Consider the following 13153-nt stretch of genomic DNA (forward strand, 5'->3'; position numbering starts at 1 on the left):
AGCTACACCTACTAACATCTCGCAGCACGCCTCAACGCTAGCACACGCCGCCACATACCACAACCCATCGGTACGTCGTCTTCCATACGTCCCGTCTCGACTTCCCCGTCATGTTACCTTCAGCGAAATACACGACGCTTGCCAACAGCCTTCTCGGTTACACCACCACGTTCAGGGTCATGCACTGACACTTCACAGCACTCCGACATACCATTGAACTTCAATTTTTTGACTGCGTCATACTCCACTTGCTCTGATCAAGTATGTTCCTATCTCTTCCAGCCAACTCACTCACTTGCATATCCTGACTACCTTGCGCCTGCGGTCTCACCCTCCCAGCTTACAGCAAGGCTGACTTTACGTTCAGGCCACACGACATCATGCGAGCACTCCTGCCTGTCGCGACTGCGGTCTTTGCCCTCACCTCCGTTGTGCAAGGCCTGTTCGGTGCGAAGGGGAAGGCCAACGCGATAGCCGATGCCCAGATCCACCTCTATTCCTTCGTATCTCGCGACTGCACCGGAGAACCCTACACAAGCCCGTACGAGATGAAGCAAGGCGAATGCGTCAACTTCCACGAGGCACACAGCCTCAAGCCGAGGTTTCGCTTTGATCACGCAGATTGGGTCAAGGAGGTCAACGAGCTTCGAGTGAACTGCAAGCTCGAGACGTTCTCAGCTTACAATTGCCTTGAACCCAACAGGACTGTCAGGTATCGATCGGATCGCAGCGGTCATCTGCCCAAGAACTTCAACAGCTGCCTGGTCTCACGCCATCAGAAGGATCACCACGACAGCCCCGAGAGCTCCGATGACGAATACTCCCGTGAGCACCCCTTCTACTCCGCCAGGTTCGTCTGCGGCAAACTCGAGAACCCTGAGCACCTCTGCACCAGCACCATCGAGCACACGTCCTGGTCTATCGACTCGACGTACGGCGCGCCACACTTTGCGGTACACACCGCAACCTACACCGGCTCCCTTTCTGCCACCACTCACGTCGCCGCTCGAAGTGCCGCCGTGGAGCGCTTCAAGCCACACCGCGAGACCAAGGGCGTTTGGATGCTACACCCCTGGAGCCAGTCAGTAGTTTGTTACTCCTGCTACCCCAAGAAGGATCACGACTACCGTAAAATCGAATGCCGCCACGGCGACGACTATCCTGCCGACTGTGGAGCTGCCCCTGTGGTGCACAGACCCACAACCACCACAACCACCTCCACAACAACAGCCACGACCACGACCCATAGCACCAAGAAGGCGACAGCGTACACGGTGTCACAATACGCTGACTACCTCCACACTTCGTCGTCAGACTCGGAGTCTGATCAAGAGTTCGCACACCTGGACATTGAGCTTTCGCAGAAGAAGTCCTGGCACACACCCGTCAAGTTCGGTCACCCTTTCATTGTTGGTAAGTACGCCTGCGCGGACGCCGAGTGGGAAAAGCGAGGTCAGAAGGGCAAGGAATATATCAAGATTCAGCACGTCCACATCTGCGACCACAAGGATCGACTTGATTCGCAGTGGATTGGTCTGCCAGAGACCGTTGTTCACACCACGCACAAGACGAAGACCTCCACAAGCACGATCCAGCACACCTCGACATCGACCTCGACCTTGACCATTCGACACGATCAGTTGTGAGGTCGCGTCAGTAAGCTTGCAGAGGCCGTAGGATAGCTGAATACCTCCTGGGTTCGGATTTTGTGAAGGATTTGTAAGGTGGTTCCAAGGTACTGTTATCGCGGCATGACTTGTTTTAGTAGCGTTAGTGTAGATAGTCTAATCGAACATCAATGTTGGGCCCAAGGCTAAAGCACTACCATTCCGTGCTTGACAAGTGTGAGGCTGTGGGCACGAGTCAGCCATTGCCAAGTGATATAGCTGCCTGACTCAAGCCAAGAAATAATCTCACCCTCAAGGTCAGTACACCAACGTTCCTTTTCCGATGTCATTCGTCGCCCGCCATGTCTTCCCACCGATTCCGTCGCTTCCGCGCTCATACTTTCTGGGCCACCACAAATCTGGTCTCTCTAAGATGAAGCAACTGCTCACATCCATCGACCTCGTGATCGAATGTCGCGACTACCGAGTGCCGCTCACCTCGCGCAACCCGCTCTTCGAGAAAGCCCTTGAAGGCAAAGAACGCATCATCGTTTACACGAAGCGCGACCTCGGCGGCGGACCGCGCGATCAGAAGAATGAAGAGTTGATTCGCGGATGGCACAAGGGAAGCACAGTCATGTTCGTGCGCAACGGCGAAGAAGAGAAGGAGAGCCGAAAAGCAACCGGCAAAGTCCTTGAGGTACTGCGTGAACACGCCGAGAAGAGGTGGAAGCTCGTCGGCCATCGCGTCATGGTCGTCGGCATGCCCAACGTCGGCAAATCCACGCTCCTCAACGCTCTGCGCGGATTAGGTCTGGGCAAGGGCAAAGTTGCGCGCACCGGTGCGCAACCTGGTGTTACGAGAAAAGTCGGCAGTGGGGTCAAGATTATACCCAGCGAGGACGATGTGAGTGTGGGGAAGGGTGAGAGGGGTGTGGGTGGTGGTGTGTATCTTTTGGATACACCTGGTGTTTTCATCCCGTATGTGCCTGATGCTGAGGCGATGATGAAGTTGGCGCTTTGTGGGAGCGTGAAGGACACCATTATTCCGCCTGTTATGCTCGCGGATTATCTCCTTTTCCACGTCAATCTTGTTGATCCTACGCTGTACGCTGAGTTTGCGCCGGGCCCGACGAATGATATTGTTGAGCTTTTGGAGTTGATGGCCCGCAAGACGGGGAGGTTGGGGAAAGGAGGCAAGGTGGATCATGAAGCGACGAGTCTGTGGATGATTCAGAAGTGGAGGAGGGGTGAGTTTGGGAGGTTTGGGTTTGACAAGATCGATGAGGAGTCGCTGATCAAGGCGAGGCAAGACGAAGAGGGTGCGCAGCCAAGCATGAATCAGGCGCGGAAGATGGAGAGGGAGAGGAGGAGGGCGAGGAATATTGCCAGAGGGGAGAACTGAGATGGATGCAGTGAGGTACATCGGCATGACACAGAGAGCAGAGGAGTTGGTTGAGCCACATGAAGGTCCACCATTGTAACATCAGACTGTTTTCAAACCCACCACGCCCATCCGTGGACTTGTTTTCTGTTCTCACTCCAGTCCTGTGCATCACATGCTACCTGTCACTAGCGTTCTTTGGTGTAATACTGCTATGTCGAGCGTCCGGTCGAGCGCACATGTTTGTGAAACAAACTCGATTTCCCAGAGCGCCTTCTAAGCAATTGTCCACCCACGGCCTCAGCTCGCAGATATCGCAGACGTGAAATGATCCAATTGATGGCTGTGTTATCCTCATCAACGGTCTTGCATGAGATCCAGCACGTGGGGCTAGCAGGGGCATCCAAGCTTGGGCAGGAACGTCATCTTGTCAGTCTCGGCGGGCAAGAACAGCTTCGAACGTGCAGCGACTTTACTTCTCCACCCCACCGTATGGCAGGGCCATAATTGCTCCCTTTGACTTGTGATACCCTCCCGTGTTCAGCGCGCACTTCACCTCGTCCAATTATCGCGACACCGCCACATTTTCAAACCCCGTATCACAATGGCGTCGAGCTCAACCGAAACCACGCCGCTGATGTCGTCCATGTCTGGCGGTAGCAAAACGAACAAAACAACCCCCCCAAAACAGCAGCGTACCGTCACATTCAATACGACAGTCTCTTCTTCCAATGATACTGCTCAATTTCGATCCGGGTTGCAGGGTGCATCGTCGTCAAGACAACCTACAAGCCATGGAGGTCAGCCAATGCTCGCAGGTCTTAATAGCAAACTGCGGAGAAGAAACAGCTCCGGCGCACCTGCAAGGATACCACCAGGTCCTGTTGGAAAAATTGGTCCTCAGAGAACGACGCGAACTGCGCAGAAATTGAAGCTTCTCCCAGACCCAGCGCAAGGCGAGGAAGGGGAAGACGAAGAGAGCGGACGCGACGTATACGTACAATACACGAAAATTAAAGACGCCACCGCGAGAAGAGATGCAGCGCGACTGGGCAAGGCAGACCGAGACCGATTACCGCGAGTGACGGCATACTGTACAGCGGCGTCATACAAGCTCGATGACCTTATGAGGTTTCTGAAGGGCAAGCAGAAGATCAGGGGCGCATTGCCGAAACGATTCGACGAATGTATTTACTCGCCATACAACTACGGTGCCAAGGGGCCGGAGGACGTTCACAGCTCAGCAGCACTCGATGGCGCTCCCGGAGCGCTACAGAGGAGGTTCTCAGACAGCGCCATCGAGGTCGAACATCAGAACGAGAGGCGACGAGAGGACCTCATCGACCTACACGATGATGGTGATGCGCCGAACATAGGCAACGGCGAGAGCTCAGACAGGCCCCGGCGACCGTCCATCACACATGCAGACTCGGACCCTCAGGTGGACACGCCTGACTTCGACACACGAGTTCACACACCTGAAGTCTTCCTGTTTGAGTACGGCACGGTCGTGATCTGGGGCATGTCACTACAAGAAGAGAAGCGCTTCCTCAAAGAGATTGCGAAGTTCGAAGTCGATAAACTTGGCAAAGACGAAGTTGAAACCGAAGAGTTCAACTTCTACTACACCCGCGAGTACCAGGCGCGCATCTACAACGACTTCATCTCTCTCCGCGACAAGAAGAACTACATGATCAAGCTCGCCATCTCCCACGGCCTATCCCAGTCCGTCAAGACCAGTCTCTTCGAAGACTTGGTCGACAGCACTATCGACGACACCAAGGATATTCCCGCGCAGATTGCTAGCTCCGGCAAAATCAATCTGAACAAGAAGCAGATTAATATGCAGATCGGAGAGCTGTTCATTCTGCGTATCAGTATCCACTTGCAGGGCTCGGTGCTTGATGCGCCGGAGCTCATGTGGGCGGAACCGCAGCTGGATCCTGTATACCAGGCTGTGCGAAGCTATCTCGAGATGGACCAGCGAGTTACACTTCTCACAGAGCGATTGAATGTCATTGGAGATCTGCTGGCCGTTCTTAAGGACCAGTTAACAGCTACGCATGTAAGTACAGGATTCGAGGTCTTGGAGGGGCGTTGCTGACTATTAGTAGGGTGAATTACTCGAGTGGATTGTCATCATCCTCATCTTCGCTGAAGTTGTTGTTGCAGCCATCAACATCTTTGTTGACTTGAACGCTGCAGACTAGTCGTTCCACTACCATTCAATGTACATAGCTTTCCTTCTGTACAGTATGCAGGCTCGCGGGACGGCGTTCTCAGGAGTACTTTTGTTTGGGCACGATCAGTCTCGCATGATGCAAGGTGTTTGAGCTTTTGTGGGCGGACAGGTTACAGGTGTAGACTTATGCAGGAGGAAGGATTACTGGTAATGTGAAGAAACAACTGACCCAAGCCGCGACCACTGTGCCGGCCCTTTCGTGACCGTCTTGAGCACTGCATTGTTGCACCATCCGGAGCGGACCTTGAATTGTGGCGCTTAATCTCCGCCTGCAGCTCGCGCGCCTCTGAACCCTGCTCGGTGCCCCATTTGATGCCACGGCATCTTTCAACATTGAGCACCTCATTCTTCCGCCCTTCTTTCGCCGCGTCCCAATGAACCGTCCCAGATGAGTTGGAACTTGCTTGAGCGGTTCATTGAATCCGACCATTTCAACAGCGATCCATCGCTTGCCGTGGCCTATTTGGCGTGAGTGTGGCTTCACCGCAAACCCCGCGCCGCAACGACCCTCGAGCTTTCTTACTGACGATTATCACCAGTCGGTATGCAGATCATGTCGGAATCCACTATGTGCTCTGCTCGAAGCTGCGCACATTCGCCTACGAGGAGCTCGAGTTCTTTCTGCCGCAGTACGTCCCCGCCTCGCATCCGGCGCCCATACATGGCAGCACCAGCTTACAAAGCCGGCGACGCTTAGGCTATGTCACCTGCTCATTAGCATAGACAACGAGTCTATGGCATTGGAGGAATTTATAATCGATCTGTGCGAGGAATCAGTCAACGGCGCGCTTCTGGTGGGGATCCTCAGGACGGAACTACGCCGATGACCTATAGTAACACTGTCGTAGACCTTCTGGCTATTCCAGACATACCTCCACGACCTTGCCTACGCCCCAAACTCGAACGCATTCAAGACATGTCGGCGCATCTACAACCGCGTGCAGCGCATCGTCTTTGGCTCAGCGGAGCCCCAGCGGCGCGAGAGGATCAAGGAGAACGTCCTTCCCGTGACCGTTCTCTCGAGCCTGGTGCTAGCCAGCATCGCCGCCCCCTTTCTACCCGCACATGCCGGGCCGCTGGCGATTGCGCAGGCGCGAAAGCCTCGGCCTGTGGAGGACATGATCTCCGACAACGTGCAGACTGGAAAGGTGGGGAGGAGCAATACAGTAGCAGGGGGCTCGCCGCGCCCGCGCCAGCGAAGAACAGACCAGGGACACTCTGATCCTGAGGATGGTCGCACTTCCAAGGCTCCTGCGCCGCGAACGAGGGACCCGCGTGATCCTAAAGATCTAAGACGACAGGCCGCTCGACCACCACATGCGGCTCGCGGCGCCTCGGCGCAGCATCGTCCTTCTTTGCTGCACATCGACGCTGAAGCTCGCCTCAGCTCGTCCTCCCTACCCGACTTCCGCAACACCAGAGCCTCCCCGCTACCTACCCCTCCTGCCACAGCCGGTCTCGGACCCCAGACAGACCGCACTTCTCGCAAGCACTCAGCGCAGCAACCGAGACCTCTCACCCCCACAGCCTTGTCGCGCACACAGAAGGTTCGACTGCTGAGATCCAATTACTTTCGTAACGAGACACAATTCCTGAGTGCACTGGAAGACATTTCGAGTCGCTTGGTATCTGTACCGAAGCCAGCACGTTTGAGCGCTCTACGCGCCGAACTCGCTCTCATAGCACAAGACTTGCCAGCTGAAGTCGACATTCCACTCCTTTCTCCGCCAACGCTGAAGGATGGGATACCGTCGCAGAGCCAGCACCACCGAATCGTGCGCATAAATCCAGCAGAAGCGACGAGTCTCAACAGCGCGGAGAAAGTGCCATATCTGCTGATGGTGGAGGTGCTCAAGGAGGACTTCGACTTTGATCCGGACTCGGAACAGAACCAGCAGCTATTGGAGAAGTTGATGCTAGAGAAGGGGACGTCAAGGAGGAGGCTGTTCGATATTACCAACGCTGAACGTTTGGCGCTGGATAGGACACCACCAAATGGATCGGATAGCGTATTCGAGCCTGCAAATGGCGACTTGGGCAGCACTGCGCTGATCAAGGATATCGACGAGGACGACATCGCTTCTGGATTAGCAAGAGTGGCATTGCCGTCTGCTTCCAGCAATGGCAAAGCTACAGCGCCCCGATCATCGAGTGGAGCGAACACATTGTCTTCCATGGCCACATTGTCCACACCACGGACGTCAGATATGGAGGTTAGCCGATCGAGTAGTCCTGCTCCGACAAGGAAAGCGACAATACCTCTGAATAGGAATCAGGGGCCGGACCAGCCGGACTTCACGGCTCTTGCAACTCACATGCGGACAGCGGCCCAGATGCTGGCACAGTTAGAGGCAAGCGGATCGAAACGACCGAAGACCGAAGTTGCAGCTATCAAAGCGAAGATCATTGCGAGCATGCAGACTCTGGAAGAGCAAAACTTCATGTCGGACGATCAGGGGCCCACATTTGACACCATCATGGCAGAGTCGGACTCAACAGCAATCATGGCCGAACCCGAGGATCTTGAGGAAGGCCTGGCAGTAGCCACCAACACCGGCGCCGGTGCAGCGCGCATGGAGAACGACCTGAAAACCGGTGGTATGCGCCGAAAAGGTGACCGTGACGACCCTTCCGCAGCGACCTTCGGTGAAGAGTGGAGTGCGAAGCGTGAGCGCATCCGCCGCTCCTCCCCTTACGGCTACATGCCCAACTGGGACCTCATATCCGTCATCGTAAAGACTGGCGACGACCTCCGCCAAGAAGCCTTCGCCTGCCAACTCATTCAAGTCTGCACCAAGATCTGGGAAGAAGCCCAAATCCCCGTCTGGACAAAACGCATGCGCATCCTCGTGACCGGCGAATCCTGCGGCCTGATCGAAACAATCACTAACGGCGTATCTCTACACTCTCTCAAACGTTCACTCACCCTCGCATCCATAGCAGCAGGCACGAACCCCCGGAAACGCATATCTACGCTCAAAGACCACTGGCTCAAAACCTTCGGCGAACCCGATTCAGAACCGTATAATGCGGGTGTAGGATGCTTTACCCGTTCTCTCGCCGCGTACTCTATGATATCATACGTCCTGCAGCTCAAAGACCGCCACAACGGCAACCTCCTCATCGACAACATGGGCCACATCATCCACATCGACTTCGGCTTCATGCTATCTAACAGTCCCGGATCCATGGGCTTTGAAGCTGCCCCTTTCAAGTTGACGCAAGACTATGTGGACGTGTTGGGTGGTATCACCTCCCCGGCGTTCGAAGAGTTCAAGACGCTGTGTAAGAAGGCGTTCCAGGCATTGAGGAGAGAGGCCGAGAGGTTGATTATGCTGGTGGATTTGATGGGCAAGCAGAGTAAGATGCCGTGTTTTGCAGCGGGGAGTGCGAGTGTGACGAATAGTTTAAGGGCGAGGCTGATGCTGCATTTGAGTAAGGAGGAGGCGGAGGGGTTTGTGGAGGAGCTCGTGGCGAAGAGTGTGGGGAGTTATTATACTAGACTGTAAGTTCGCTCCGGTTTGTGGTATGGGAGACTGCAGAGGACTAACCTGACAATAGTTACGATACCTTCCAGTACCGCACGCAGGGCATTTACTGAGCAGGCAGCTCATGTGTGGTCTGTACCTGAGAGCATACGGCATCATTTGCTGGAGAGCGCACCCGCCAATTGTGGACTCGCACGCGCGACGACTTGCATTCTTGGAGTAGGCATGGGTGTTCGACGGCGAATAGATGAACATTGCATTTGCATAGCACAACGGCAAACGACATTGCTAACCCGCATTCACCATCTTCTCTTACTCAAGTCCTTCTCGCCAAGCACGGCGACATCGTTCAGTTTGCTGGTGGTACATTTACATCCCCACCACTCGCCCCACCCTCCCTCTTCACCCTCCCCTTCTCCCCTATCTTCTCACTATGCACAACACCGCCGATTTTCTGCATCACCCTTCCCATCGTCGAGTCCTTATGTCCACCCCCATCACCTGCCGAAGAAAAACTCCCCGTCTTATTCCCATAGCCAGCGCCAGCAGTAGACGCCGAGCCGTAGGTGTGTGCGTTGCTGTACGGCGCCGAGCCGTGCGTGTCTTGCGTGTTGAAGTGGAAGGACTCCTCTACTCCGTCTTCGGTGTCGACGGACTTTTCGTTGGAGGAAGACGGTGAGATGGTGGGCTGGGAGGCACGCTTGTTGCCGAGGCCTGCGCCGTAGGTCGGTGCCTTATTTCGGTCAGCAATCGATATAGAAGAGTGTGGTGGAAGAACTGCTGGAAAGGAGCGTGTGAATACAGGGATGATGTTTGAAGAGCAAAGAATAGTATGGGTGGGAATTGAACCGAACATGGGGATGGGGGGAAATTGAACTGAGAGGCGAAAATTGAGACATACGTTGTGCGAGTCTATTAGTCCGAGACGGGTGCTCGAGTGCTCGTCAGTGAGACTGTCAGCGGTGTAATGTGGTGCTGTGCGGTTGCCGTAGCCTGCCATGTTGCTTGACGTGAGAGAGGTCAGTGTCTGGAATTGAGGTCTTTGGTAGAGCGCTGCAATGGGTGATAGAGACGGAGTAACGTGCTAGACGGCATATTGATCTCTCGATGCCGGCGAACTGACTCAACTATATAGAGTAGCGACAAGCTGATCTATGGAAAGTGCCGAACGATAGGCAGTAAGTAGGCAGGATACTTAAGCCACATGAGATCACCGTACGGGGGTTGACTCTCGGCTCCCACATATGCCGGCCAGTATCGAAGCCTCATAAGAGGTCGGAAGGAAGGGCCAAGGTGTGCTTGTAGCCTACCGATGCGCTTGTGGGCCAGGGCAGAGTGGATACCAAGGAGCAACAAAACCATGGTGTGGAGACACACAATACTTGCTCGTCCACACGGAACGACCGTTAGTCTCTGGCTCATATCTGATGCCTCCTGAACCTCTAGAGTAGTTTTGCGAGCTCGATACCGTATGCTGAGCGGTTCTTGCGCACAGTGAATGTGAAGTTGATACTTTGAGGTCGGAGATTGAAATGCTCCTATTCGCTCGATTGCGTATGCAGATAGTTGTGATAAGGAATAGCTGACATCCAGGGTTGGTAGCATCCCGCTGATCCAGATAGGGATGAAGCTTGTTGCGTCACTGTAGCTTCCCCACGCCATCCAAACCCTATAGATTGCTGGGGTATGGAAACTCACGTGTCCGCTTGTTCAATGTCGAAGTGCCGGACGCCCGAAACCAATGTTGCGCCAAGAAATGCATTGTTGTCCAGATAGTCCTCGCTCATCGTACGTACTTGGACTGTTATGGCATGTTAGTGGATTTGAATGTCGTGTTCGGGATGGTGCAGACTCACCATGAACTTCTTGTGGAAATCGGACCGCAGCATGTCGTTGATGAACTCCTTCTTCTTGTTCCTGTCTTCTGTGCCGCGCGCCTGGTTCTTGAAGACCACGTCGTCATCCCACCGGCGCTTCATAGTGAAATCGTTCTTGTTCAGCAATGGGTTGCCGCGCGCAACATCAATCTCGCGCTGCTCCTCCTCTTCTGCTGCGCGTTCTCGCTCTTCCTTGGCTTTCGCTTCAGCGCGCTCCTTCTTGATCTTCTCGAGTTCACGCATGAGTGCGGCAGTTTCATCTTCTTCATCGTCGTCACTGCTTGTGAGTTAGCAAAGTGTGGACACGATACAGACAACGTTGCTTACTCTTCGTCACTGCTTTCGCTCTCCTCACTACTATCGTCCGCATCTATATCCCTGTATTTCTCCAGCATTTCTATTCGCCGCCTCTTCGCATCCGCCTCGTCTTCGTCGTCTTTTTCTGCTGCTACATCCTCAATTTGACGCTTCGGTGCGCTGCTAGAGTCCGTGGCAGCCTCTTGTTCGACGTAAGTGCCGTTCTTCTTTGCATAGTGACGTGCCTCGGCTTCCAGGAGCTCTGCGCGCAAGTCGCGCTGATAGCCGTCTGCGTCTCCGCCCTGGCCAGTTTGTCTGTGCTTGAGCGTTGTGTGTGCGGGAAGCAGACGCTGGTGGTAGGCGGGCCCGCGCTGGGCTTCTTTGCCGCGCGCGGGATCGAACGTCGGTCTGTGGGCGGTCGTCATGTTGCCAATGTGTTTCTGTGACGATTTTCGTGGTTCTGAGGGAGGTTTCGGGAGTCTTGCGCGTGGTTGGTGTTGAGGTTGTAAAGAGTGAAAGCGATGCTCTGATCCACTTCGAAGAATCGCGCCAAGAGGTCGGTGATGGACTTTCGCCGGACCCCGCTACATTTTCAGAAACCCCAGGAAGTTGACATCACTACCTCAAATCCAAGAAACTAAGTGCTTGAGGCAAGATGCCGCGAGAAGCTGAGATCTCTATAAACGAACGCGAGTTCATCAAGCAGGCGCTGCAGGAGCAAATTCGCCTCGATGGACGTGCATTTGACGTATTTCGTTCATTAGAGCTCACCTTTGGAGAAGAGTATGGCGTCGCAGATGTGCAGTTGGGCAAGACAAGGTGTGTGTAACTGCTATTTGGATCTCGAAGTGAACCAAGCTAACGTGTATCAGAGTCATTGCACGGATCTCAGTCGACGTAGTCACACCAGCACCGGAGCGCAAGTTTGATGGCATCTTCCAGATCGTTACCGAGTTCTCGCCCATGGCATCGCCTGCTTTCGAGATTGGACGACCTACAGACGCTGAAGTCATTCTCTCGCGCATTCTTGAAAAAGCCATTCGCCGCTCCAATGCTCTCGATACCGAATCGCTCTGCATCATTGCTGGACAGAAGTGCTTTGCTCTCCGCGCCGACGTGCACATCATCGATCATGATGGAGGACTGATCGACGCCTCATGCATTGCCGTCATAGCTGCGCTACAACACTTCAGACGGCCTGACGTACAGGTCGAGGGCGAGAAGGCGATCATCCTGAGCGTACGCGAGCGCGAACCCATACCTCTTTCGATCCTACACCAGCCACTCTGCGTTACCTTCTCATACTTTGAAGAAGGCGAAATCTACTTGGTGGATGCCAACGTGGCCGAAGAGCAGGTTCGACAAGGACAGGTCATTATCACCATGAACAAGCATGGCGAGATTTGCCAAATCGCAAAGTACGGCGGCGCAACCGTGAATCCGTTGGCTCTGCTGAACTGCACCAATATTGCGCTGGAAAAGGTCAAGCAGATGAGCAAGTTCATTCAGCAAAAGCTGGATGAGGATAACAAGAAGAGGAACCCGAAGGGCCTCATGAATGAGCTGAGTGCTGAGAACGCCAGAGAGAACGCTGTTATTCCAGGATGAGCAGCCGCAGTTACATGTCTTACACATCACGACGAATCTAGCCAGCGATGAGCCCTCCGACGCTCCGCAACATCAGCTTGCAATAGCGCGCAACATTTCGTCCGAAATGTTTTGCTCTCCTAAATGAACCCTGGGCGGATACGGGATTGCGACGATGCAGTGGGTCGGCGTCTGGAGATCATGTGGAGCTCCGGGTAGGGTGAAGTAGGCGCAGCTTAGTGAATTGCAGATACTCGGATCACCAAGGAGGTAGACAAGAGTTTTTGCAGGGAGATTGTATGCATGCAGAGACCGATAGTAGCTTAGTCGAGTGAACACAAAGCCACATTGCACAGCATCAGCAACATGAACTGCGCATATGTAGTTCGGTGTTTACAGCAACTCGAATTCTAGATCTTGGGAGCTTTGACATGCATGCTGATGCTGACTATGCATAGAGTCTATGGACCCAACTGGAGCGTCAAAGCTCGGAGCCGAGCATCCTTGCACCTTGCAAACATCAGCAACACCAAACCACCTCCACCACATCTCGTCCGGATGCATGTGAAACAGGTCTACCTGAACGTCGGCCGAGAGCGATAGATATATACACTCTGTAATAGCACGATGCAGTCAACCAATACCATCAAACTTCTTCGCAACCACCTCAC

The 13153-nt window shown here is 54.2% G+C and overlaps 7 protein-coding genes across 7 annotated transcripts; 5 read left to right on the forward strand and 2 right to left on the reverse strand.

Annotated features, from left to right (window-relative positions):
- The first annotated feature begins 212 nt into the window (after positions 1-212).
- On the forward strand, positions 213-1807 carry BU25DRAFT_132743 (uncharacterized protein). The gene is made up of 2 exons (XM_033700522.1): positions 213-261; positions 368-1807. Exon 2 carries the CDS (start codon positions 381-383, stop codon positions 1644-1646), a length of 1266 nt encoding a protein of 421 aa, XP_033558902.1. The 5' UTR covers positions 213-261; positions 368-380; the 3' UTR covers positions 1647-1807.
- Positions 1808-1945: 138 nt separating this feature from the next.
- On the forward strand, positions 1946-3128 carry BU25DRAFT_413256 (mitochondrial GTPase-like protein). The gene has a single exon (XM_033706995.1). The coding sequence runs from the start codon at positions 1951-1953 to the stop codon at positions 3010-3012; it is 1062 nt and encodes a 353-aa protein (XP_033558903.1). The 5' UTR covers positions 1946-1950; the 3' UTR covers positions 3013-3128.
- Positions 3129-3458: 330 nt separating this feature from the next.
- On the forward strand, positions 3459-5399 carry BU25DRAFT_398364 (sporulation protein-like protein RMD1). Its single transcript, XM_033704904.1, has 2 exons — positions 3459-5056; positions 5106-5399. Exons 1-2 carry the CDS (start codon positions 3596-3598, stop codon positions 5199-5201), a joined length of 1557 nt encoding a protein of 518 aa, XP_033558904.1. The 5' UTR covers positions 3459-3595; the 3' UTR covers positions 5202-5399.
- Positions 5400-5554: 155 nt separating this feature from the next.
- Positions 5555-8999, forward strand: BU25DRAFT_413258 (uncharacterized protein). Its single transcript, XM_033706996.1, has 5 exons — positions 5555-5701; positions 5773-5862; positions 5931-6027; positions 6082-8738; positions 8795-8999. Exons 1-5 carry the CDS (start codon positions 5622-5624, stop codon positions 8832-8834), a joined length of 2964 nt encoding a protein of 987 aa, XP_033558905.1. The 5' UTR covers positions 5555-5621; the 3' UTR covers positions 8835-8999.
- Positions 9000-9070: 71 nt separating this feature from the next.
- Positions 9071-9721, reverse strand: BU25DRAFT_460886 (uncharacterized protein; the record flags this gene model as incomplete). Its single annotated transcript, XM_033710390.1, has 2 exons — positions 9071-9454; positions 9623-9721. 2 exons carry the CDS (start codon positions 9719-9721, stop codon positions 9071-9073), a joined length of 483 nt encoding a protein of 160 aa, XP_033558906.1.
- A 783-nt stretch (positions 9722-10504) lies between these two features.
- Positions 10505-11320, reverse strand: BU25DRAFT_433312 (Cwf15/Cwc15 cell cycle control protein; the record flags this gene model as incomplete). The annotated part of the gene is made up of 3 exons (XM_033708770.1): positions 10505-10522; positions 10578-10875; positions 10926-11320. 3 exons carry the CDS (start codon positions 11318-11320, stop codon positions 10505-10507), a joined length of 711 nt encoding a protein of 236 aa, XP_033558907.1.
- A 230-nt stretch (positions 11321-11550) lies between these two features.
- BU25DRAFT_423829 (uncharacterized protein) lies at positions 11551-12503 on the forward strand (the record flags this gene model as incomplete). The annotated part of the gene is made up of 2 exons (XM_033708239.1): positions 11551-11714; positions 11768-12503. 2 exons carry the CDS (start codon positions 11551-11553, stop codon positions 12501-12503), a joined length of 900 nt encoding a protein of 299 aa, XP_033558908.1.
- Between the last annotated feature and the right edge of the window lie 650 nt (positions 12504-13153).

The sequence above is a fragment of the Macroventuria anomochaeta genome (assembly GCF_010093625.1).
Source record: "Macroventuria anomochaeta strain CBS 525.71 unplaced genomic scaffold BU25scaffold_29, whole genome shotgun sequence".
NCBI lineage: Eukaryota > Fungi > Ascomycota > Dothideomycetes > Pleosporales > Didymellaceae > Macroventuria > Macroventuria anomochaeta.

Excerpts from the sequence above, each read along its gene's own strand:
- BU25DRAFT_132743 (XM_033700522.1), top strand. The coding sequence starts at position 381 with ATGCGAGCACTCCTGCCTGTCGCGACTGCGGTCTTTGCCCTCACCTCC.
- BU25DRAFT_413256 (XM_033706995.1), top strand. The coding sequence starts at position 1,951 with ATGTCATTCGTCGCCCGCCATGTCTTCCCACCGATTCCGTCGCTTCCG.
- BU25DRAFT_398364 (XM_033704904.1), top strand. The coding sequence starts at position 3,596 with ATGGCGTCGAGCTCAACCGAAACCACGCCGCTGATGTCGTCCATGTCT. Across the intron at positions 5,057-5,105 it reads ACCAGTTAACAGCTACGCAT|GGTGAATTACTCGAGTGGAT; the intron begins GTAAGTACAGGA and ends GACTATTAGTAG.
- BU25DRAFT_413258 (XM_033706996.1), top strand. The coding sequence starts at position 5,622 with ATGAGTTGGAACTTGCTTGAGCGGTTCATTGAATCCGACCATTTCAAC. Across the intron at positions 5,863-5,930 it reads CTCGAGTTCTTTCTGCCGCA|GCTATGTCACCTGCTCATTA; the intron begins GTACGTCCCCGC and ends GGCGACGCTTAG. Across the intron at positions 8,739-8,794 it reads GGGAGTTATTATACTAGACT|TTACGATACCTTCCAGTACC; the intron begins GTAAGTTCGCTC and ends ACCTGACAATAG.